We start from the raw sequence: 24,485 nt of genomic DNA, 5'->3' as shown, positions 1-24,485 counted from the left end.
TATGGCTTATTCATTTCACTTTTGGTGGGAAAGGGCCTATACATTCCATTTCTGCATTTCACTAGATCACAGTGATACATTTATGGTGTAGCCAGCCAAATCTTAAAATTGAAGATTACAAAACAGATTCTTTACAGCCTTAGAGACAGAATACTGAATTTGTTTTCCTGGGTTGGCATTATATCCATTCTTTTATTACAGTTTTTTTTTTTTTTTTTTTAAGTTTTTGTTTTGACAAAACTTAATAGTTTTATTTATTTATATATAGTTTATGGAACAAAAACATTTTATGAAACAAATAAATGGCCTAGTGCAGTTGCCTCAACAATATGCTGTCTGTATGCTACTCTTATGAAAAATTTTAGATTTTTCTAGTATTATATGAACAAATAAATCGCAAGACTTAATGCTTAATATAAATCTTAATTAAATTGAGCTTTTACAAATTGAATACCTGTACAAAGTTGTAGTAAGCTTTATCAGCTCAAAAGTGATTAACTACTTTGCGTGTAAATTTTGAGGCAATCGGTTTCTGCAGGTTTTCTATGCCAGTAAAAGTCAGTCAACTTAATATATTTTACAGTGTTGCACCAGGCCAGATGCAGTGAAAAGCTGGTTTGCAAAGCAGTGCAATTCAAAATGAGCATAATCACTCAATGCAAACATAATCAGTCCAACAGTAATACAAGTACAAACAGCATTTTATGCAGTATATAAAGTCAAGAAAAGAGTCTGTTCATTACTTCATTTTGTTTCCTACACAGTGCAGGTCGGAAAGGTTGCCCTCTGTATCCACAGTAGGAAGAACAGAAGACCAACAGTTGTACAGGAACATTTCCAGGAAGCCTGCTGGTGATTAGAAAATGGCCTAATTTGCTACTTTAATGAATTAAGCGAGTGGAGCAGATTTAAGGCCAGTGCTTTAGTGGTAGTGATGTATATTTGGACAGACTGCAGCCAGTATGTGTAAAGCCAGTCAAGGTTGTCCAAGCAAACTTGTGCAATCAGACAAAGTGGCTTGGGCACACAGAGCCAACCCAGACTCAAGCCAAAAATGACCACTCCCTGACACCAGAACAGAACCAGCACAATCCACAGAGTCCACGAGCCCTTGCCTTTACTTGAGCTGCAAAACACTGTACAAACATAGTGCTGTAGAGAAGCGCCAGGTGGAAGTGAAAGTTGCCCCTCTACTGTAGTAAACACTGTGGGAGGAATTCGCTAAGAATGAGCACAATCTCTCATCCTTTCTTTCACACTCCCTTGGCTCCACAACCTCCTTGTCTAAGGTACTGTAAAAGATTCATAAAATGGCAGACACCATCTGGCCCACTGGCATTCGACTGCTTTTTATGAGGATTTAATGATGGCTAAATATTACTGTCAGTACTGAAAGGAACACTTTAAATCATTCACTGATATTCCTCGTAAAAGTCTCCCATTTAAAAAAACCTACATTAGCCAAAGTTGCCAAAGGCCGTAATAAACCTATAGTGTGTGCACCGCGCACTGGGATCGTAAGCCATAGAGAATATCAAACAACAGTCGTAAAATTCATTGTTGGCTTGCAAGGAATGGCTGAAATAAGTTGTGCATGTTAATTGGTGTTTAATATTTCAAGGCAAGAGCAATGTAAAACACAAGGCACACTCTTTGATCTCCATATCAGCCCATAATAAATGATTATTTAAAGTATTGTCAAAGTTTACAGTGCCTGACTCTGCAGAAGAAAGTTTCATGAACTTGCAAAGCCTACAAGCAAAAAACATTCTGTACGTTTTTTTTTTTTAAAAGCTCTGTGACAAAGCTCCACTCTGTGAATGAAGAAATGAATATGTACCACTCCACCACATACCCTCAGACAGATGCCTATGGCCAGACATTATACCACCACAGAGGTCAAAGGTTTCAGAAGCAATCCATCACAGAGGTCTTGCCTTGAGAAAGGTCATACTGAGGATATCTGTAAACCTACGTTAGCAGCCCCTCAGCTGCGTGTATGCTTACAGATTTACAAATGATCTGCATGACTGGAGCAACACACACTCACATGCTCTGTTCCAAAACCCAACGAGCCACCTTGCTGTCATGTTTGCAGCCTACATTGGCAGCTGCCTTCTAAAGCTCAAAGTATACTTTGGTTTTTATGTGTCAGCATAGAACGTGCACAGCCCGAATTTTCAAACCATGCACACTCTATACACTCAACTCGCACATGTGCCTTGAATTTTTTTGCACTAATTAGTTGCTTAACAATGTGGTAACACTGAAGAGACAGAACAAAAACAACATCAAACTACTGGAGATGGCACCAACAATATACATCTGTGTTGACAAGTGCTTGTGTGAGGGGGTTAAGAGTGTAATTTAACTCTTTCCCCGCCACTGACGAGATTTTCCATCATTTATGACACAACACTTTCCTGCCATTGAGTTGATCTGGCTGTCCATGTTTACACTTTTACACTGTAAGGGGGTGCTGTTATGCATCTTCTGAAAGAGTACAGCATTTCCGGATCCAAAAACAAGCGGAGAAGATGGTCTGCGTAAACCAGAAGGAGCGGATAGAAGATTGCTTACAAACAATTAAGCTAACAGGATTTGTTCAACAGCATAAGTCAAAACTGCCAAATGAAATATCGAACCCACAAAGAGGTACACGACTTTGCAAGCTATGGGATATTGATGGACTCCATCTACTTCATTATGTTTTGATCATTGTTCTGAATCCAATCTGGACAAAGTCTTTGACAAAAATGCTATTTTCTCAACTTTTTGTTTGAAATGTAATTTTTTTATGAAACGCCTACATTCAGTGTTGATAAAAATATAATGAATTAATCATTTTACGATAATTCTTTCACATTTCGCAACACTTTCAAAGTAAAACGTCCAGTGAGTGGTGCTAAGCATGTTCAGTTTTATCTGAGACAGAGGAATGCGAGTCTGGCAATGTTTTCAAAAATGATCAAAAATGAAATGTATGGTGAGTGGAGCTAAAAGGTCAATGCTCTACCATGTTTGAAATTAATGTACCACCTCCGCTAACCTGACCCTAAACCTAAACGATATTGTAACAAAAGCAAACATGAGACAAAACCATTCTATTTCAGTTTGCTTCTACAAGTCTTTGAGCTCCTATATTGCAATTCATGTTTCACGGGACTCGTACCTGAGTGCTCCATATCGCATACGTTATAAGTGCAATAAGTGCAATGCCGTATCGTGCTACCAAGCAAGTTTACTACATCAGAATAGCCATTCATATGGAGCATATCAAATCATGAACTATAGCAAAAGTGTTTTGAGGTCATAACATAGTATTGTTCAAGGATCTGTCCGAAAATAAGCATTCATTGATAATCTGTCCCTGTAATTATCAGGGTTTTACTGCCAGTAGTGTTCATTTCAGCTGAAAACTGTAGTGAATTGTTTGTATAGGTATGTTTTTTGAGTTTTGCAAAAATATAAGTAGAGGCAAGTTTTTCCAATGAACCTAGGTTGCCATTTAGGTTTTTTTTTTTTAAAGTGTTGCATTTGGGACATAATTGACATTTTGTTAACTTTGTATACCATCTTGTCATTTTTTTCCTGATCAATACAGTGCATTCTGGGATCGACTTTAGAATTTGACTAATGAAGGAACCTTAGATGGTAGCCAAGTTATACCATTTGAACAGGTTTCAAATCTTAAGCATATGATGCCTTAAAATGCTGCCTACATAGAGTTCCCTTGGTTTTGGAACAGAGCCACAGACACTTACTTTCAAAAAGGGAAAAGTGAGAGCACTGACGAGGCGGTATGTGGACTATTTAAAGTTTCTACACTGGGAGGTCTTCCATAAGGGTACCACCAAAGATTTAATTACAGACACCACACATGCAGTCATTGCATCCTGTATGCGTCTCGCTAGCATATGTCGGCAATATTCTGGGAAATTCCATTATGACTCAACTGTGCATTCCAGTAGATCTCCACTGGCTTCTCAGCTTTCTGTAATGAACTGTCAGTAATATCACACTGCAGTAGCTTGAATGAAACAATTTACAGTAATTGTACCGCTGAGTATGCGTGCATTCTGTATCTCACAATACGTCACTGGATCCATGCATAAATCATAATGTACACTCACCTAAAGGATTATTAGGAACACCATACTAATACTGTGTTTGACCCCCTTTCGCCTTCAGAACTGCCTTAATTCTACGTGGCATTGATTCAACAAGGTGCTGAAAGCATTCTTTAGAAATGTTGGCCCATATTGATAGGATAGCATCTTGCAGTTGATGGAGATTTGTGGGATGCACATCCAGGGCACAAAGCTGCCGTTCCACCACATCCCAAAGATGCTCTATTGGGTTGAGATCTGGTGACTGTGGGGGCCATTTTAGTACAGTGAACTCATTGTCATGTTCAAGAAACCAATTTGAAATGATTCGAGCTTTGTGACATGGTGCATTATCCTGCTGGAAGTAGCCATCAGAGGATGGGTACATGGTGGTCATAAAGGGATGGACATGGTCAGAAACAATGCTCAGGTAGGCCGTGGCATTTAAACGATGCCCAATTGGCACTAAGGGGCCTAAAGTGTGCCAAGAAAACATCCCCCACACCATTACACCACCACCACCAGCCTGCACAGTGGTAACAAGGCATGATGGATCCATGTTCTTATTCTGTTTACGCCAAATTCTGACTCTACCATCTGAATGTCTCAACAGAAATCGAGACTCATCAGACCAGGCAACATTTTTCCAGTCTTCAACTGTCCAATTTTGGTGAGCTCGTGCAAATTGTAGCCTCTTTTTCCTATTTGTAGTGAAGATGAGTGGTACCCGGTGGGGTCTTCTGCTGTTGTAGCCCATCCGCCTCAAGGTTTTGCGTGTTGTGGCTTCACAAATGCTTTGCTGCATACCTCGGTTGTAACGAGTGGTTATTTCAGTCAAAGTTGCTCTTCTATCAGCTTGAATCAGTCGGCCCATTCTCCTCTGACCTCTAGCATCAACAAGGCATTTTCGCCCACAGGACTGCCGCATACTGGATGTTTTTCCCTTTTCACACCATTCTTTGTAAACCCTAGAAATGGTTGTGCGTGAAACCATGCCACGCTCAAAATTGCTTAAATCACCTTTCTTTCCCATTCTGACATTCAGTTTGGAGTTCAGGAGATTGTCTTGACCAGGACCACACCCCTAAATGCATTGAAGCAACTGCCATGTGATTGGTTGTTTAGATAATTGCATTAATGAGAAATTGAACAGGTGTGCCTAATAATCCTTTAGGTGAGTGTATATGGTTAATAAATCCAAAGTGAGCGTATGTTATAAAGCATTATAAAATGTGAAGTGCAAAAATGTCCAACATAGGCACTATTATAATTTTTCCGAAGATCTCAACTGGGAATTTGACAGGAATCATTATTTTTGCATTTCCACACAGATAAGGAAGGTCACAGGTAGTCCATACCTATGTCATAGGAGAGGAAGTCGGAGGAGAAGCATTTGGCCCCGTTACTGAGCGAGGTGTCATTATGAGTGTTTCCCCCGAACACCAGAAGAACTCCACTGATCAGCGCAGCTGAGTGGAGGTATCTTGCCAGGCCGCTTTCCTTCAGAATAAACCTGGGGAGAGGCAAACACACATCTCATTGGCTATTGTAATGCAGCGTGTGCATGAGTGTTTAGCTTATGGGATGGAACAGTTGGTCTGAAGGTCACTCTCCACAGGCTAGGTCAGATACGCAGATGGACGCCATCAGTAATATGGCACCACCGAGATATCTACCCACACACAGAAACACACACGTGTATCATAAGCGCACTTGTGCGCACACAATCACAAACTCACAAATCTTGTATTGTGAGTGTGACACATGAAGAACCTGTCGTAATTTACATTGATTTAAGTCTCACAAGCCTTAAGTACAAAATAACACAGTACCAGTTTGTTTCAAGTCGAACATGATGTAATAATAACTCGCATATTGCGTAACCTGGTATTAAGATGGGTTTTGGTCGATCAGATCACAAGTAAATGAGGGAGACACATCCTCGTTTACACCTGTTTTAATCCATCTCTTTTGTCCACTTTCAACCACTTCTGTTCTGATTTATTTGAGGGGAGGGTCTATGGGTGGGTAAATGCATGGGTTTTTCAGATCTTTCGATCTAATGGGTGAAATAAGCTCTTTCAATTTATATATGAACGCGACCGGAGATGAGGAAAAGCACGTAGCAGCATATTTCGTTTCTGCTCTGATATCCGCAAGACCACGCCTAAATAAGGAGCGGTGAGAGAATATTGTACTTGGTATGTTTTTCGTCTTCAAACCAAACTTAGGTCTACAGCCAAAAAAGTTTAAATCATGACTGGCTAGCACACTTACCATGATGTTTGCGCGTTAGGTCAGTAGGCAGAGAGAGTTGGCGGTCTTTTGCAGATGTTCAAACGCATTCGACCACATGAACGTCTACACTATGAAAGAAGTCTGGTCAAATGCGTTTTCTTAATCTTAATACCAGGTGTAAACAGGGCCTTAGAGATTCAGAATATTTCAGTAAATGTTTTTGATTCACTGAAAAGAATCATTCGTTCGGGAATCGGACTACACTAGTAATGCTAAATGTTTTTGGTCCTCTCAAAAGAGCCAGCTCCTAAGAGTTGTTCAATCGTGTATCAGACTACATGGGCCACACTGTATGATTCGGATTCATTAAAAATACCCTGTTTATTTGATTCATTTGTTCAGACTACTTTGGACATATTCATGAATATTGTAGTATGATGTTCTTGTCCACATGGATGGACTAAAACACATTTGAGAAAATTTGGCACAAGGTCATAAAATATACTAATATACAAACATCTATAAAACACTTTCATAAACACACATTTGAGAAATTAGTTCACTACCAACTAATTTTCAACTTCCCTTCACAACTGACTTTTCCCTAAATTTCTAACTTCAAAATGGCTAAATGGGTTCCTAAATTCTTTCACCACTTCTCCCTTTTGCTTTCCATCCAATCTGTTATCTCTGTTTCGACCTCATTGTGATTGTGTCTGTGAGGATAAGCACTTTGCATCACTCTGCATCCACTCAGCACTCCTCTCTACACTCTGTCAAACACCCCAAGCCCTGTAAGCGAAGTGTTGTTTGATGCATTGTGCAGCTCCTTTCACTTGCTTTGCCAATCAAAAGCCAGAGTGAGGAACGAGCAGTGTGTGCATGAGCGAGAGATCCACACATTTAAGGGTAAGAGAGAGCTTTTAGAGACAGGTTTCACTGTTAGGCCAAGCAAAGAGACAGTAAATATAAAGGCAAAGAAAAAAAACTGGGCATGTGTCTCGTTTTTTAATGTCTTCCATCTGCAAGCACAGAAGACGGTGATGTTCTAAGAGAAATGGATACAAAAGCTTTCTTTGTGCAGCCGACAACTTTTAAGTGAACCGTCTGAAAAGGAACGAATGCGAGAACGAAACCTCAAATTAACTTCTACCGCTACTTTGTGCTTTATCTACGCTCCAAGAAGCATTCCCTAGCATTCATAAAAGCATTGGTGGTACCTCTGAGTTCAATTGTAGGCCAATGCAATGTTCATAATAAAAACAAATGTCATAACCTTTCCAAGTTAGGATTTTAGTAAAAGGGTAAATAGTTTAATTTCGATGCAACTAGTAGCACCAAAAGCGGACACAATCCATCTGTTTGAGCGACCAAACAGGATCAGATGTGACAACATTGTTGGTCAAACACCAATAGCATGAGTTTCGAGTGTGACTACCTGTTTGTCTGAACAATGGAAGATTGGGAAATGTCTAAAACTTGTCATTGTTAAAAAAATTAATTAAAAAAATTAAAAAAAACAGTAATTCCATTTGGTGCCACTAGAGGTGCACAAATTTATGGAAGCTTGTTTCCGCCACTGAATAATAAATAAATAATAATAATTGCGACTTTTTATTTCACAATTCTGACTTTTTCTCACAATTGCGATATATCAAGTCAGAATTGTGACTTTTTTTCTCAGAATTGTGAGAAATAAAGTCGCAATTCTGAGAAATAAAGTCGCAATTGGGAGATATAAAGTCAGAATTGCATGATATAAAGTCGCAATTGCGTGTTATAAAGTCAGAATTGTGAGATATAAACTATTCTGAGGTAAAAAAAAAAAAAAAAAAGTCAGTTTTTTTTTCCCTTAGAATTGGACTTTATATCTCACAATTCTGAGAAAAGATGTCAGAATTGCGAGATCTAAACTCACAATTATGTGTTATAAAGTCAGAATTGCGTGATATAAAGTCGCAATTGCGAGAAAAAAAGTCAGAATTCTGACTTTATAACACGCAATTCTGACTTTATATCTCGCAATTCTGACTTTATAACACGCAATTGCGACTTTATTTCACGCAATTCTGACTTTATATCTCGCAATTCTGAGAAATAAAGTCAGAATTGCGAGATGTAAACTCGCAATTGTGAGATAAAAAGTTGCAATTATCTTTTAAAATGTTTTATTCTGTGGCGGAAACAGGCTTCCATACAAATTACATGCTTCCTTGATAAATAAAACTTTTAAACTAGACTAAGCTGGTGCTTAGCTGGATCATACCTGGTTTAAATGGCAATTAGCTGATCTTAGTTGGAATAAACTGCTCTCCCAGTATGGTCTAGCTAGTCTTCAGCTGGTCTAGCTGGACAGACTAGTGTTTAGCTAGTTTGCCTGTCTCAGATAGTCAAAGTTGCTCTTTAGGTTTAAAATGGTCTCCCAGCCTAAAATCCCCTCCCCTCTAAAACCAGCCAATAGACCAGCCTGACCAGGCTGGCAGACCAGGTAAAACCAAAAAACCAATGACAGAATTCCATCATCATTTACTCACTATGTCATTCCAAACCTGTATGACTTTCTTTCTATGGAACATAAAAGAAAATGTATTATTTTTTCTCAAAACATATATATTTTTTTGTTTCGTTTCCAACATTCTTCTAAATATCTTATTTTTTGTTCCACAGAAGAAGAAAAAAACATCATACAAGTTTGGAACAACATGATGAAAAAAATATATATATATTTTTCTACCCCTTAATTATTTTTCTTTTTTTCACAGGGTTATTACAGAAATGTGTGTAAAAACGTGAAAAGTCTGGCATGTTGGATTCGTTCCTCTTGGACTAAAACCTCCTAAGAACTCACCCTGGCAACAGCAACCTGGCATCATTTATAGTGTCACTAACAGCTTATTTGTAACATATTTCACTCATGTCAGGAAGTCTTGGTCAGCACACTCACTGGCTTAGGGAAGATGTGAATCCTGCTCACATGTATGCTAAGGGTCTGATTTAAGTGTGGATGAAAGGTATCCGTTGTTTTTTTGTTTTTTGAGAGGGTAGAGGCTGAAATGGTTAGTCAGAGTCACACAATGATACACAGGCAGGCACACGCACACTTTCATAGTTAAAGAGTATAATATGTACACAGTGTGGATACTCACCAGGTGTGCGTGTGGACCTGATAGCGGTATAAATGATCCACTAGGCCATATTTGTTGGCAGGGAGGGCTTTGTATCCCCCATGGACATATATGGAATGTGAGGAGCTGTCATAAACGCTGCTGTGACCATATCCTCCCTGCACCAGCGCTCCATTCGTCTCTGCCACCAACCAGGAGTTAGTACCTGACATAGAGTTAGACTTTACTCTCAGAAACTCATAAGTGCATGTCACATTATAATTCAGAAATCATTCTAATATGCTGAATTGATGCTCATGAAACATTTCTTAACAATGCTGAAAACCTTTGAGTTGCTTCATATGTGGAAACTGTGAAAAAAAAAAAAAAAGCCAGGATTCCTTGATAAAGAGAAATTTCAAAAGAATAACATTTATTTGTAATTGAAATCTTTTATAATACTATAAATGTCTTTATCACTTTTGATCAATTGAATTTGAATAAAATAATTACTGACCCCAAACTTTTGAAAGGTAGTGTATCTAGTATTACTCAGTTGCATTATACAAATTATATAATGCAGGGTAGCATGAGAAAGTAAAGAAAGTAAAAAAAAAAAAAGAATAAAAAAAAAAGAATCAGGAAGAAAAAAACATCTTTCTTTAAATGATCTAGTTATTAACATAAAATCAGTGGAAACCCTTTAAAAAGGTAAAGTTGTAGTTAGGGGTGTAACGGTACACAACTGACTGTTCGGTATGTACCTCGGTATAACGGTTCGGTTCAGCAGGGGGGAGAAAACTAAACATAAAATAGCTTATTTTTTTTTATTAAACAGTGGTTTACTGAACAAATGCTGTCTCTGTCTTTAAATTAATTAAATTATAATTAAAAGTTTCTTACGGAAAAAAATATCTTGAAAACCTTATACTTGCACATTACTATAATATTAAAGGTTAACAACAGAGCCCATTTTAGCCTAAATTCAGTTGCCATCTATTTTTAGATATAAAAATCAACACTCAAATAACAAATTGTATGTAAACTGCACATATAAGGTAGTTTTCGCATTAACTTCTAAATCTATTATATAGTAAGCTTGGTGTGTACAAAGAGTATAGAAGTACTTCTATACTCTTTGGTGTGTATATTGCCTAATTGTAAACTTGTAAAATTGTAAACAACTTTAACTTAAAAAATAACGGCTTTCTCGTTAAACGTCATTTAAATAAACGAATATTCGAATGTTCGACTTTTATGAGCCCAAATATTCAAATACAATATTTTTGTAAAATGCCAATCCCTAAAAAAATAAATAATAATTTGTTACATTTATATAGCGCTTTTCTGGGTACTCAAAACGTTTAACATGGAAGGGGGGATCTCCTCAACCACCACCAATGAAACTGATTGAGCGATTACACGAGATACATTTCAATAAGTTGTTCTGTATCTTTCAACATAACGTTACCTTCATATGTTCATTCATGTTTATTCTTTAACTAGTAGTGAATAGGAAGAGGTGATCGCGTTCACTCGCGCTCCGAGCTAACTTGCCTCTTGAACAGACAGACGCGCCTATACAATGATCTGTCGCGCCACATCAAAGAGCGTCAAACAGCATTTTTTATTTGAATTTCGTGATAAAATGGACCGAATTTGAAAGATGGCAATGTGGCTAGGCTAACGCTCACTGTATTCGTCGTGTACACTACACATAAGACAATGATCTAATGAGCTTAAAATGCCATGGTATTTGAGCTCACATGCACATAGGCTTGAAACCTGAAATTGTGATGGTCTTACAAAGATCTTATATAGAAGACTATTAAAACCACTCAACAAAGTAAGTTTGTTAGTATGGTGAGGGACAACGAAACTATGTGAGGGGCAAAACAGAAACGCGAAAAATTATGATGGAACCACGTGGAAAAAGACCACGTGTCAGCAAAATGAAGAGTCATGTGAGCATTGGTGGTTCAGTGGTAGAATTCTCGCCTGCCACGCGGGAGGCCCGGGTTCGATTCCCGGCCAATGCAACAATGTTTTTGTTTTTTGCAATACAGCATGTGACATTTAACTTTTAATAGAAAATAGGAAACAAATATACAACATATTAATTGAATACACTAAAACATTAAAAAAAGAGGAGGTTGCATGGCTATCTAACATGCTGACATTTTATATGCTAGCCTGACTTCAAGACCATGGTTAGTGCTCTCTGGTAGAACATCTGTAATCAATTACACATGACTAAGTGTGACAGAGACAGATAAGATACCATGGTTAAACGTTCTCTGCCTTTCATTGATATCCTGGCTTGTTACATCACTGCATATATATCTATCTCAAGTTTAAGGAAGCTTCTCTTCAAATATTGCATCACTCTAATTTTGCCAAATTCTTTATGTCCTCAAGGTCACAGATGTGCAGTAGGGGTGCGATTGCCATTATTTTCAACACCTCTAATAAGCTCATGTATTCATTAAGAGAGTAAAAACGGAGAAAAAGCGAGTGGGGGAAAGCGAGAGCATAAGAAAGAAAGATTTAAGTGGAATCTCAACAGAGCTCAGACACATTAATCATTGTTCAATCCCAGACAGTGCAGTTCAGGTACCACCACTTCTTAATGACCTAAAGCATGAGTGTGTGTTTGAGTGGGTGTGTGTTTGTGACAGAGAGTGGAGCGAGTCGACTAGAAAATACCACTGAAAGAAGAGAACCTTCACTTTAATGAGTCTGGCCGTGTCAACTCACCATGTCATCAGTAAAGTGCTGTGCTAGTGACACGTTATATTACACTGCCATCTACTGGAAGCCAGAGGAACTGTCTGCATTTGTCAAATTGCTCACCCTCATGTCATTCCAAACCCGTAAGACTTTTGTTCATCTTCGGAACACAAATGAAGATATTTTTGATGAAATCTGAGAGCTTTCTGTCCCTCCATTGACAGCTATACAACTGACACTTCAGAAAGTTCATAAAGAGATAGTAAAACTAATCCATATCAATTAAGCGGTTCATGTTTGAGCTTCCGCAAGAGGTTTGTTCTAGTGCAAGCAGGTTCGGTTGAGCTTCTGTTTATTTTCGCTGATCAATGTTTAAAAGCCTAAATTCAATCGGTTCATCATATAAAGCGATCGTGTCTCTTCAGAAAATGTTGGACTAAACTGCTCAATTCATATGGATTAGGAATCTCTTTGTGAACTTAATGAAACTTCAAAGTGTCAGTTGCATAGCTGTCAATGGAGAGACAGCTCTCAGATTTAATCAAGAAGATCTTCATTTGTGTTCCGAAGATAAACGAAAGTCATACTAGTTTGGAACGACATGAGGGTGAGTAATTAATGACAGAATTTTCTTTTTTGTGTGAACTAACCATTTAAGACTGTCATGAAACTACACACTCATGGTGCATTCAAGTCCTCCTGGGAAGTTGGGAAGTTGTAATTACAACTTCAGGTGCGTTCAAATCACTTTGGTCGAAGCAAGATGGCAATGTAACTTCTACATGAAAATTCAACAATATTTAACTCTACATCTACAAATTGACAAATAAAAAATGTGCATAAGGTGTGTTTTTGTTTTTATGTTTTCATTCACCTCGGAAACTCTGGGCTTTAAGAAAAATGGGTTTCTCACACATTATTACAACTTTGTGGTGACGTTCATGTGCATTCAACTTGTAAATACAATCTTTCTGACATGACTTGATTGCACCATCAGTTCAAGTAAGAAATATTTTCTCATTAACAGTTACATGTTGCCACTTACAAATGTTGTACTCCTGGACGTGGCTGAGGTAGCTATAAATTGGTGAATAGCCAAAAAGCACCACCATGATAGGCTCTCCATTTCTGTTGTCCACTATGTGAGCAGTATGTCCCTCCACGGCGAAGTGTTGGGACTGCAGCACAGGACTGAGCGTCCTGAGGGACCAGGAACGGCTACGTGTATCAAACAGCCACAGTTCATCTGTTATGTTCCCGGAGCCTGCCTCCAGCTTCCCACCAAACATGTAGATATCATCCTGCAAAGAGCAGAGAAGAGAAATGAAGACATTATGAGATCCTGTGCCAGCATTTGAGGCATTACATCACCTCAGGCTGAGCAAAAGCTGGACACCAATTTCCCAGCATCACAGGGACACATATTCTCTTGTGTAAACAGCCAATCAATACACTGCATCTAAAAAAGGACTCCATGGAGAACAGACTCAAGCCTAGTGACACTGCTGCATCTCTTTAACTAACAAAAACATGACTCAGAATATACAACCACTGAAAACTACTATTGCTATTACTATTTACTATTGTGATTATGAAAACAGACTAATCTCCTAACCCGCAATTATAACTTTGATTTGCAGTCAAAGTTTGGGGTCAGTAAGACAGTTTACACAAATATGTTAAGCAGCACAACCGTTTTCAATATTGATAATAATTAAAAACGTTTCTTGAGCACCAAATCAGCATATTATAATGATTTCTGAAGTATCATGTGACACTGGAGACTGCTGAAAATTCAGCTTTGCCATTACAGAAATAAAATACATTTTAAATATTTAAAACATCAATTAGAAAACAGTTATTTTAATTTGTAATATAATAAATTGTAATATTACAGTACTTATGATAAAATAAATGCAAACTGGGCTTAAAATCTTATCCTAATATGTGTGTGTGTGTGTGTGCCATATGTATAAATGCATCATGTGTTTCATATTCAGTTGATATTCAGATAAAAGTGCAGAAAGCCACTTTATGATTCATGAAAAAGTAAGCGAAAGGCCATCTCGATATGCTGACTGAACTCTCACATTCATGCACACACACGCACGCTGTAAATGCACATTGACTGGCCTGCTACCGCATTCCTATCATCAAATAAAAGTGCATTCAGCAGTTTATGACAAATAAAGACATCTACCAGACAACAGCTTGGTGAAATACAATCATGTGGACAGGACAGTGATTTTAATTTGCCCATTTGCCTGGGACCTTTCTCCACAATGAAGGCAGTTAATTTAAAACATAATGTGCACTGTCAATGAGAGAGAAAGTTTATATGCGTGATGAAAAGTGTGAGCTATTGGTGTCCATTACACTGCTGCACAGGTATATTCGCTGCTATGCTGCGCTGGTTAAAATTAGCCCAGTGAAACCAGTTTACACTGTGGACTGAGAGAAAGCTCCTGCTTATTTCAGTCAAACTCAGTGAGCGTATCTTCAAAACCATTAACAGAATAAACATTCTTGTAAATCTGCAGACATTATCACAGGCTCTGATGGAGAGAAAAAAACACCCTGCAGTGGAAAATTCATCGGAAAAGAATGTGATTCATATAAATGTGTTTTCAGCATACATTTTCCCAGTAGAAAAAACATTTTTTTTTGTTCCTTCATTTTAAAAGTAATGCGTTTTTCTTTTGTGTGGACTGACAAAAGAAAAGGTCTGTTGCATTGGCCGGGAATCGAACCCGGGCCTCCCGCGTGGCAGGCGAGAATTCTACCACTGAACCACCAATGCTCACATGCTAGTGGTATGTGCTCCAGTGGGGTTAAGGCACACGTGGCTTCTTTAACCAATGCAATGAAAGCAAGTCGGTCAGTACTGAGAGTTGAGAAACTGTAGAATTTTAAATAAGAGAGAAAAGAGGGCTGGAAAAACGAATGGAAGGAATGTGTAGCATAACTGAGAGTGTGGCGTGTTTGTGCATGACCACGGGACCTCACAGTGCACAGTTATGTGAGCATTGGTGGTTCAGTGGTAGAATTCTCGCCTGCCACGCGGGAGGCCCGGGTTCGATTCCCGGCCAATGCAACAGTCTTTTTCTTTTGTTAGTCCTGACACAAGAAAACTTAAATCTTTATCATAACATTCAAATGAATACTGTTGTCATTTTTATGACAGTCTGCTTCCTTAACAAGCTAAAGGAAGGAAGTAAAGGAACACAATTGAACAGTTAATGCATTTGACAAAATACCCATGGTTAACACGCACATAAAAGTACAGTTTATCATTAAACAATGGAAAATGTAATGCTAGGTTAAGATAGATGGCTCTATCACTCTTATTAATTGCTCAACTTCGATCTGAAATCACCCTGAATCTTGATATTTAACACCCTCCTTTAGACAGCACTAAGCCATAAACTGTCCATCTTTTTAATGTGATGATTACCACATTACTTGATAATTATTAGAATCATTTGAATAATAAACACTAGTGGGCACTGTTGCTACAAAAATATTAAAACATCCCAAAAAACATGTACCTCAGTACAAGAAGTAGCTAAACACTATTTGAGCTTGTAACATTATGGACAACAATGACAGAGGTTACATCTTTTCAATTGTAAATAAATGGTTCTGCATATCAATGGCAAACAGTTAAATCACTCACTGAGGCATTGTTATACAAAGCATAGAGACTAGCATTGTGTTTACCTTGTGAAGAGCCAGAGAGTGTCCATAGCGCTGCAGAGGGCCGCCGTTGATTGGCACCACATCCCATGTACTGCTCTCTAGATTATAGCTGAAAAAACAGACAGAGAACTGTAAGGAAAGGAAGAAAGAGAAAGTGTGGTGCACTCATCGCTAGCTAATAAAAGTGGGAAAAGTAATGTATACAATTATAATGTTTATGGTTAATGTATACAATTATAATGTATATACAAGGTATATGGTAAAAACAGTAATATTGTGAAATATTATTAGTATTAGTATGCTTATATGTTGATTTGGTGCTCAAGAAACATTTCTTATTATTATCATCAATGTTGAAAATCCTTTGTGCTGATCAATAGTTTTGTAGAAACTGGGACACACGGGATACGCTGAAGACGGACTCAAAAAGGAGAGAACACAGACGCTCCAGCAGAGCAAATACTGTACCAGGCACGGCAAGCTCACTGTTGAAAAATAGAAAATCGGGGGAGGGGGTTTATATGAATGGACCTCTGAAGGGAACTGACTTCAGAAAATTTTTATGCCATTTTATTTTCCTCTTACTTCCGTAAAAAGTGTTTATAAGCACAGCGGTACCCAAAGAAACCACTGCTGTTCCGTAAGCGCCACCTACTGTCAGAGAGTGATTTTGCATTTTCATTCAGTCTTTCTGCTGTTTGTTTAGTGCAGGTGTGTCTTCTGTAGCATCATTTCACAAATATAGTCAAATTCTGTTTTTGCTTTAAATCTTGAAATTATACAGTCTCATTCAAATACAACTGCTCATGCTACATGTGCGTGCGTAGCATCTCTTTGTTTGGCTCATGATTAAAATGCAGTGGTTGCCTCTAATTTCAAATGGCTACGGATCGGGGCTGTTTACACCTAGCCACTTCATGCGTTTTCTCAGATCGGATAGCTATCTGATTTATGAAAACGATTCCATTTACACCTGGTCACCTAAATGTCTTTTTGCAAAATGGATATAAATCCGATCTTCAATTCCCGCACTATATGCAGATTTAATGGAGTGCACGTCACGAAAGCAACAGATATGAGCTGCATTTTATTAATCAGCTAAAATTTCAAAACCAAAGACCTAAGAAAGAGCAGCAACAGCCCTGGTAAGATCATTTTGGTTCTTTACTTTTAATGAAGATGATTGTGTGTTAAGCGTCTGCGACTTACTTTCACTTTGATTTGCGATAGTTTGCACATTGGCTTGATGAAAAGATGCTCAGCTTCTCATCTGCGGCGATGCGTGTTCCAGTAGCGTCGTCATATCTGGCTATCACATGACATATAGCCTATAACACGCTCTTACACGTTTATTTTTTAGCATTTTTGGGAGAAGTAAAATTTACATATGTGGTTTCAACAACCAGATGCATTTACACAATTCGTCTGGAATGAGGCCCAGACCACCTCCTGAAGTGGTTTGAGCGATCGGATTCAAATCCGTCTCGAAAGCGTTTCGGAGGGCATTTACACCTGGTCTTTTCACGATCGGATAGCTACCCGATCACAGAAAACGCATGAAGTGGCCAGGTGTAAACAGCCCCTTATAAGCCAAGTTTGCCTGTTATAGAGCAAATAAAAAAACAAATTAACTAGTGTGAACAAACGAGTGAACAAATTACTCGGTTCATTACATTTAGCAGACTGAACAAGGGCAAATTGAGAGCCAGTCACAATTAACAAAGCTTATTTGAAGATTTAAACAAGTGATTTGAATAAAGTGAAGTACAAAATATTGGCTGATGATGTCACCAGACAGCAGAACTTACTTTATAACCATCTGAAAGGAGCTGTAGTTAAAGGTGAACCCTCCAATCACCCACATCAGCTTCCCATGAACCACTGCTTTATGAGAAGCCCGGCCTAGTGACTGTCCATCAGGCTTCACGTTAGGCAGAAACCAGTGCGGTTCAGTCGAAGGAAATTTTAAAGAGCAATCTGGACCTGAGACGGGAAAGAAGTGTCAGATTAGAAACAAGACGAGCAAATTAAACTACACAGAGGTGTGTTCATAGGACCCGTTTGAGTCATAAACTCTAATTTAAGATACTAAACAAACACTGAGGGCTACTTACCAGAACTGTCAACAACTTAAGATGTATTTTCTATAACATGGTTAAGAAGTCAAATATCTCAGCCAAACATGCTTGCTTTGAATTTCAAATGCTATAATAAAATCATAACCCCCCCCCAAAAAAACTAATCAAGATTGCTTGTGGGAAAAAAATAGCTGGTTATAAAAGTATCAGTAAACACAAAATAAACATTGAGGTCAAAATTTGCCGTTACAATGAATTAAATTGAATTAGCATGAATAAGAATTAACAACCAGAGTGTTGAAGGACAGATCCAAAAATGATCCAACACTGCCACCTAGTGGTTAGTAAAAACATCTCTCTAAATGACGAATGAGGTTGCAAGTTCACGCCAAGCAGTGTCTTTTCCAAACTCTTTTCCAGTTAATTTATCTCCACAAAAAAAGAATTTAAATCAACAGCATATCATATTAGAATCTCAATAACAGACCAACAAAAATAAGTCAGTTCCTTTAAAATTCCAGTCCATTTAAGCGGCGAATGCTTTGCATACCAAATGCATACTCGCTAATTAACACTATAAATTACTATAAATTCCATTGTTTGAGGTATACCATAATGCTTACATGGTAAAATGTTGGTAATACGTATGCTATGTAACTGTCCGTCATTAATTTATTTACCAAACGACGGTAATTTTCTTCAAATCTGCCGAAGTGTTTCGGGTAAGTGGAGCTTTGGCGCTGTTGTTATCTGTCGTCATCATTGTCCCGCGTTCTCATTGGTTCGCAGGGAAAGCTGTCCGCGAATCGCTCGCCCAAGCGGAAAAATATGATTTACTGCCAGATCTCAATCAGTGAAAATCACATTGTATTTGATACAAAACTAACAAGATTTATAAAAAAAAATCAAAAGAAACTATTTTCATAGTATTTCATTTTCTATACAGAAAAACTTATTGTTTACGAAAACGTATAAACTGTTAAAGACAGACCTACTGTAAGCAAGAAGGCCTACAGTAACTATACGAGGATGTTTTATTTAAACTTTTTTCTTATTTTTCATTCATTATATTATTTATAATTATATATTACTTATATTGACACCTGCAATGGTGTTTTTTATTTGACATCTCTGATTTAGAGTCGATGCACAGTGTTGCCAGATTGGGCCGACCATTTCCAGCCCAAAATCTCATCAAAACACGCCCAACTCCAAGAAAAACCCGCCCAAAACTTTAACTGCCAAAATAATGTAATATAATTTTATTGCCATGTCAATCAAGGTTGATAAGCACAATTTATATCTCTATAAAAATAATGATGACAAAATAAATACATGTCCCAGGAAAGCAGATCAAAACAGGGCAAATACATTAAAGAGAATTAGCAAATATGACAAATGTCCAGGTGGAAACTATGTCAAAACGGCAATCAAGAAATTAACCGATGATTTTAATCCTGGGAAAAACACATGCATCATTTTCAATGTCAACAGTAAGAATGAGCCAATTTAAGTGCAAAAAGTTCCCAATATAACATAATTAGCAGGTAAATTCTGACATCTTTTTGGAGGAATGTTATTGAGACTCTAAGACGATATGCTGTTGTCATTTAGTGTATGCATAACTAGTATTAACATTGTATATCTATATTTTCACCTCATGTTGAACGTGCATCATAAAATTAACCAAATTATCATTGATAACCAGCAGATGGCACTATTGACATGAAACATGAACAGCAGTTTTTTTACTAGTATATTTGTTTAGGTGGCTTAAGAAATATTCCAGGTATATGCAGTCATGGAACTCTGTAATCAACATCTTGAGGAAAAATGCATGAATGTACATTACTGTTCAAAAGTTTGGAATCGGAAATATTTTGAATGTTTTTTTGTTTGTTTTTAAAGTTGTGCACACCAAGGCTACATTTATTTGATCAAAAATACAGTAATACTGTGAAAAAATGTTACAATCTAAAATAATGGTTTTAATCTATTTCAAAACCAAAAATCTTACTGACCCCAAAACATTTTAAAGTAAAAACTTATATCAAATCATATCTTATATCAAATATATACAATATCAAAAATCTCTGCAACATTTTGCAGACAATGTGGAGCTATTCTATACAGTAGTATCATATAGACATCTGAACAATTCTTCAGCACCTCACCTTGCCAGCTGTCATTGCAGACGCAGAGCTTTTCTCCGGTGAGGTCGCAGTATCCACGGTCAGGACTGCCACAGTCATCCCAACAGTAGGGAATATCACACGCCTCACCTTTCCAGTATCGCTCACACTCGCAGTAAACACTGCTAGAAATTGAGTTGCCCGTAGTACACCTTCCATGACCTGAACAGTTATTAGGACAGGAGTTTATCCTGAAAAACACACCAGGGAGAGAGAGTGATCAGGACAAAAAATAAATAAATAAATAAAATAATTTTATATATATATGAAGAGTTCAGATGCAAAAGCCTCTAAGTGCCATCTGAAATTTTCTTCTAGAATGATCATTTTTATCAAGCTCGTTTATTTAAGTTCAGTTATTTCACTTAAATGGCAATTAATAGGTAATTTTCATTGCCATTTAAGTGAAATTACTGAACTTAAATATACGAGTTTCATAAAAATGATCATTCTAGAAGAAAATTTCAGATGGCACTTAGAGGCTTTTGCATCTGAACTCTTCATATATATATATATATATATATATATATATATATATATATATATATATATATATATATATAAAATGAAAGCATTGTCACTGTATAACGATACTCACGAATAAAAGATGTTGAATCCTGTGAGATTGTAGGCAGCATCACTGAAAAAGTGCAACAATGCGTACCCAGATGTGGTCACCACCTCTGGAATGGTTTCATTTCCTTTTGTTTCTGGGACAACCAGGCCACTGGACATGCAAGAGTATGACACACAAATCAGATAAAATTCCTTTGTGTTCACATGTTCCACTCAGCATGAGGACAGCTGTTGCTAAGCAAACAGCATCTAAATAAATCTCCATGCTCTTGACGGTCCAATATTCTTCAAATAAAGCAGAAGATAACCTCACATTGAGTGCTTCAGCACAAGTGGACAACCAGCTGGGACTCTCAGACACACCACAGGACACAGAGATGTGATGGACTAGATACCGCACACCAACACACACACACACACACACACACACACACACTAAAGTATACAGCAGGTATCTGAACACAAGGTCCATCCCATCAGAAAGGAATAAGAGATAGCACTTCAAATGAAGAAGAAAATAGAGAAGCAAACAGACTACTTTACATTTAATGTGACTTGACTAATGTTACCTCTATATGTAGGCGGGCAAATTATCCTTATGAGAATGTTCTTTTTTCCCCTTGCATATTCATGCATATTAATAGCAAAGATGATTGTTACTTGCAGCATTACATGTGAGCTATTGTGCAACAGTGCCCACCAATTTTTTCAGCAGCCTTGTTTCCGGAAGGATTTTTCCCCATAGGGATTTTTTTTTTTAATTCTTTATAAGAGTTATAAGCCATGAACCAAACCAAACCAAACAGTTATGAGGTGAATCTCAACATTACAAACTTTAAGTAAACTTAAACTTAAAAGTATTTGAAAAACTGCAAGAAAAAAATGCAAGACTGTACTTGACAACTGTAATGAGGGAAATAACTACAATGAAGCACAGATATACAAATAATTGATTTAATATTTTAAATAAATATACAGAAACACTATATTTTACATTTATTGCAAAATATGTATATTCTGTATATCCAAATATTTCTTCATGGGAGTGGGTGGCCATTAAAGAGTTCTTTTGGAGCAATTTGCATGTTCCATTTCTCAGATTTTTAGAGATTTCTTTGCAGAATCATGGGTAATGTAGTTTTTAACCAAGAATGTCATGGTTAAATAGGATTATTTAAAAAATAACAACAAAAGCACATATAATCGATTAACAACCTAAAAGTTCACGATGGGACCAAATTAGCATACTTTTTCCACAAACAATTTGTTTAACCTTATTTACTGTAGTCACAGATTATGTTTACCTGCAAACCATTCACCAACTAAGGTCCATATTCCGACTAGGCCTTAATTCTGAAAAATATTTGTACATGCTCCATAGAGAAAAAAGTTTTACACATGGGATCCGGATATTTTGAGTAAATATTTGAAAAAACTAAGATATGCACATTTTTCCCCATTTTGATGTCATGCCATTTATTAATCTGTATTCTATCAATTTTAATTAAAATATTAATCCTCATTATTTTCCTTAATGACAGCATACATGGCTAAATCATGAATCAGAAAATATAGGCCAGTAACCTTTTTAATTTTTAGACTGACAATTTTTTTATTTATTTTAATGCTTGTAAAAAAAAAAAAAAAAACTATCAGTAGTTGAGCACCATTTCATAGAAGAGAAACAAGAATAACTTTAAATTGAAATTCCATGGGTCAGCAGAGGTTAACACCCTCGCTATGCTTTCAATTGAAAAATGTATGTAACGCCAAGGAAAGAGAAGTCACATGTTCACACAAACGAAAGATCAGCATACATTTTTCAAGCGCACTTCATGGGTGACTTAGTCCGATTTGATTCTGCTGTGTTATGGATTGGTTAAAGTTCACTGTTCATTTCACTGAATTGGACATAAGATTTGTTGATGGTTTTGTTATACTTTTGTTTATGTACAATATATATATATATATATATATATAATCATGTATAATATTATTTTGTTCATGAAATAATAAGCTCTGTCTTAGGTCAATGCAATGCTTTTTTGCTTGATATGAAATGACTAGGGAAGTTTGTATCCACTCTGTCAGGGTGTGTGAATTACTCACCTAAAAACAGCTATCAAAGGTGCGTAAATAGAGTCTCCATCAAAAACATACATGTGATCCCAACTGCACTCTGTGGCAAAATGGTTGAACCTCAACCTCAGCACAGCATTTGGGCTAAAATAAAAACAGAAAATATATTAAATTTGACACTTAATAATAAGAGTAAAGACAATTGTATTTCAATCATAACAGTTCTCGGAATAGTTTTAGCATGTTATTGAATATAGCAATGTTAATATATTTGGTCTTTGCGGACTGGATCTGCTACACTGTTGCTGCTGCTGCTGCAGAGCAAGCATGAACTTGCTGCTAATAGATACACAGACACGCTGCTGTGAGCATGTAAGATATGCTACTGCATAAATTGACATACATAAATCCCGTAACAGATCTAGGCAGGTGGAGCTGGGGGAGGTTCAGAGGAACTCCAATAGCACGCTGCAGGACTAGATTACAGCAAACATTGAACCAGAATATTTCAATGTTGACCAAGCAATCTCATTGGCTGCAGGATCAGCAGAGGCCAATCAGCTTGTGTCATGTGGTAATGATGTGATTGCCTGCAGATCGCATGTAAAACCTATCAGCCTGTGCCCTCTAGAGTTTCATGACTGAACTAGATATTTAAACCCAATGTCCACTAATGGGACAAGAGTAACAATTTAGCTCCAAACATTTTTTTTTTTTTATTCTAATTTTTATTTATATGTTGCTTTGAACAAAAGCATCTGGTAAACAATAAATATAGATGTAAATGCGAGAACATTTGCAAAAAAAAAACAAAAACAAAAAACATACAGAGAGATTAGTAGACATAGTGGTACTCACTATCCTTCAATGAGCCAAGTGCATTTAGTCTTGTACTTGTAGTTAACTGGTCCATCGGTGAGTGATCCTGATGACTCTGTCAACCTGACACAAAAAAAAATACAAAGATAAATAAATATCTCAAAATGGCCTTGATGAAAGCAAAGCAAGAGAAAATAAGGTACAGTATATTTGTAAATTTAGACAATTTAGTTAATTTGTTACTGTCTTTGCAAAAAAATAATATTGTAAGGAATAATGCATATAATGTTTCAGTATGCTCTCTTAATAGGTTAAATAACAGATTAAATAGGTACAGCAGCATAAACACCACTGCAATTTGTAGGTTCAGAAGGAGAATTTAAGACAGCAAACCACATCACAAACACCAAAATCTCCATGCATATTAAAAAATAAATCAAACAGAATATAGAAAAACAGAAAAAAAAATATCAGACCTTTAAACAAATATTTAAAAAAGTCACTAAATGTTTAAAGAGCTCCCTTTTTCAAAAGGAAAGTCTTCATGCTTTAAGGTCCATGGAAAGGGGGGGTGGGGGGGGGACTATTGTATAAACTCCACATCATGTATGTATGATTTAAACACAGACATATCTCCTTCCACAAAGAGCTACCATCACTTTCAGCTAATTATTAGCCTATATGAAAAAAATTATTGAAATGTATTGGAAAAAAATACTATTTAAAGGCAAACTTGAATTCAAGCATGTTTGATATTGAATGAAGTGTGTGATTAGGACTTGAGAAGACATCAGCAATGATTTAAAAAATACTGACATATGACATCTTGACTGCAAAGTCTGTCCAGTAAAATCCTTCATA

General features: G+C 37.0%; 1 protein-coding gene across 3 annotated transcripts in view; it reads right to left on the bottom strand.

Annotated features, from left to right (window-relative positions):
• Positions 1-24,485, bottom strand: part of atrnl1a (attractin-like 1a) — a 274,347-nt gene that overhangs the window by 223,536 nt on the left and 26,326 nt on the right. For all 3 annotated transcript variants that reach the window (XM_084093173.1, XM_084093174.1, XM_084093175.1), the window contains exons 2-10: positions 23,664-23,747; positions 22,836-22,949; positions 20,749-20,877; positions 20,133-20,341; positions 17,689-17,863; positions 15,902-15,989; positions 13,227-13,482; positions 9,494-9,677; positions 5,468-5,622 (exon numbers count right to left, since the gene is read on the bottom strand). In XM_084093173.1, the coding sequence (XP_083949299.1) occupies positions 5,468-5,622; positions 9,494-9,677; positions 13,227-13,482; positions 15,902-15,989; positions 17,689-17,863; positions 20,133-20,341; positions 20,749-20,877; positions 22,836-22,949; positions 23,664-23,747 (1,394 nt within the window). The remainder of the gene's footprint in view (positions 1-5,467; positions 5,623-9,493; positions 9,678-13,226; positions 13,483-15,901; positions 15,990-17,688; positions 17,864-20,132; positions 20,342-20,748; positions 20,878-22,835; positions 22,950-23,663; positions 23,748-24,485) is intronic.

This window comes from Abramis brama, assembly GCF_963993115.1.
Source record: "Abramis brama genome assembly, chromosome: 19".
Lineage (NCBI taxonomy): Eukaryota > Metazoa > Chordata > Actinopteri > Cypriniformes > Leuciscidae > Abramis > Abramis brama.
The sequence above is the reverse complement of the archived record's forward strand: the minus strand, read 5'-3'. Positions and strand labels throughout refer to the sequence as shown.